This window comes from Ichthyophthirius multifiliis (genome assembly GCF_000220395.1).
Source record: "Ichthyophthirius multifiliis unplaced genomic scaffold scaff_1120509250659, whole genome shotgun sequence".
NCBI classification, from domain to species: domain Eukaryota; phylum Ciliophora; class Oligohymenophorea; order Hymenostomatida; genus Ichthyophthirius; species Ichthyophthirius multifiliis.
In genome coordinates this window covers 2625-4271 of record NW_004086553.1, presented here as the reverse complement: position 1 = coordinate 4271, position 1647 = coordinate 2625, and the positions used below count along the sequence as shown (strand labels likewise).

At 28.5% G+C, this 1647-nt stretch overlaps 1 protein-coding gene across 1 annotated transcript, besides 2 other annotated features; it reads right to left on the bottom strand. All coding sequences in view use genetic code 6, as the record gives it.

Moving 5' to 3' along the window:
* Positions 1-9: 9 nt before the first annotated feature.
* Positions 10-1572: a microsatellite.
* Positions 10-1575: a microsatellite.
* On the bottom strand, positions 389-1412 carry IMG5_087480 (hypothetical protein; the record flags this gene model as incomplete). Its single annotated transcript, XM_004035773.1, has 1 exon — positions 389-1412. A coding segment is annotated over one exon (1024 nt), but the record flags the coding sequence as incomplete, so codon positions are not given.
* Positions 1576-1647: the final 72 nt, after the last annotated feature.

Here is a 1647-nt window from a genome sequence, read left to right as displayed (position 1 = left end):
ATTATCAAAAAAATCCTAAATTACAGCTTTAGCATAAAGTTAAACTAGTACAATTTTCACACTTGCTATCACATGAAGTACAAGTTCTATTAGAATCATTTTTAAACTTCCCAATCGGACATTCCGAAACACATAAAGAATTATCTAGAAAAAGTTTAAATTGCAACTTTAGCATAAAGTTGTGCTTGTACACGAAGAACAACTAACATCACATAAAGTACAAGTTTTATCAGAATCATTTTTAAATTTACCAATCGGGCATTGCTTAACGCAAAAAGAGTTATCTAGATAAAACAATTTATTGCAGCTTTAGCATATAGATAAACCTGTACATGAAGAACAACTACTATCACATGAAGTACAAGTTCTATTTAAATCATTTTTAAACTTCCCAATAGGACATTCTTAAATACAAATAGAGTTATCGAGATAAAATCCTTAATTGCAGCTTTAGCATAAAGTTGTACTTGTACACGAAGAACAACTAGTATCACATTAAATACAAGTTCTATCTGGATTATTTTTAAACTTCCCAATAGGACATTCTTAAATACAAGAAACATTTTCTAGATAAAATCCTTAATTGCAGCTTTAGCATAAAGATAAACTAGTACAATTTTCACACTTGCTATCACATGAAGTACAAGTTCTATTTGAATTATTTTTAAACTTCCCAATCGGACATTCCGAAACACATAAAGAGTTATCTAGAAAAAAGTTTAAATTGCAACTTTAGCATAAAGTTGTGCTTGTACACGAAGAACAACTAACATCACATAAAGTACAAGTTTTATCAGAATCATTTTTAAATTTTCCAATCGGACATTGTTAGGCACAAATAGAATTATCTAGATAAAACCCTAAATTACAGCTTTAGCATGAAGTTAAACTAGTACAATTTTCACATTTGCTATCACATGAAATACAAGTTCTATTAGAATCATTTTTAAATTTTCCAATTGGACATTGTTAGGCACAGATTGAATTATCTAGATAAAACCCTAAATTACAGCTTTAGCATGAAGTTAAACTAGTACAATTTTCACATTTACTATCACATGAAATACAAGTTCTATCAGAATCATTTTTAAATTTTCCAATTGGGCATTGTTAGGCACAAATTGAATTATCTAGATAAAACCCTAAATTACAGCTTTAGCATGAAGTTAAACTAGTACAATTTTCACATTTGCTATCACATGAAATACAAGTTCTATCAGAATCATTTTTAAATTTTCCAATTGGACATTGTTAGGCACAAATAGAATTATCTAGATAAAACCCTAAATTACAGCTTTAGCATGAAGTTAAACTAGTACAATTTTCACATTTGCTATCACAAGAAGTGCAAGTTCTATTAGAATCATTTTTAAATTTTCCAATCGGGCATTGTTAGGCACAAATTGAATTATCTAGATAAAACCCTAAATTACAGCTTTAGCATGAAGTTAAACTAGTACAATTTTCACATTTGCTATCACAAGAAGTGCAAGTTCTATTAGAATCATTTTTAAATTTTCCAATCGGGCATTGTTAGGCACAAATAGAATTATCTAGATAAAACCCTAAATTACAATTTGCACATGAAACTGCATTAACACATGCAGAACATCCATCTAAACAATAAAAAACTTAAAATGAAAATTC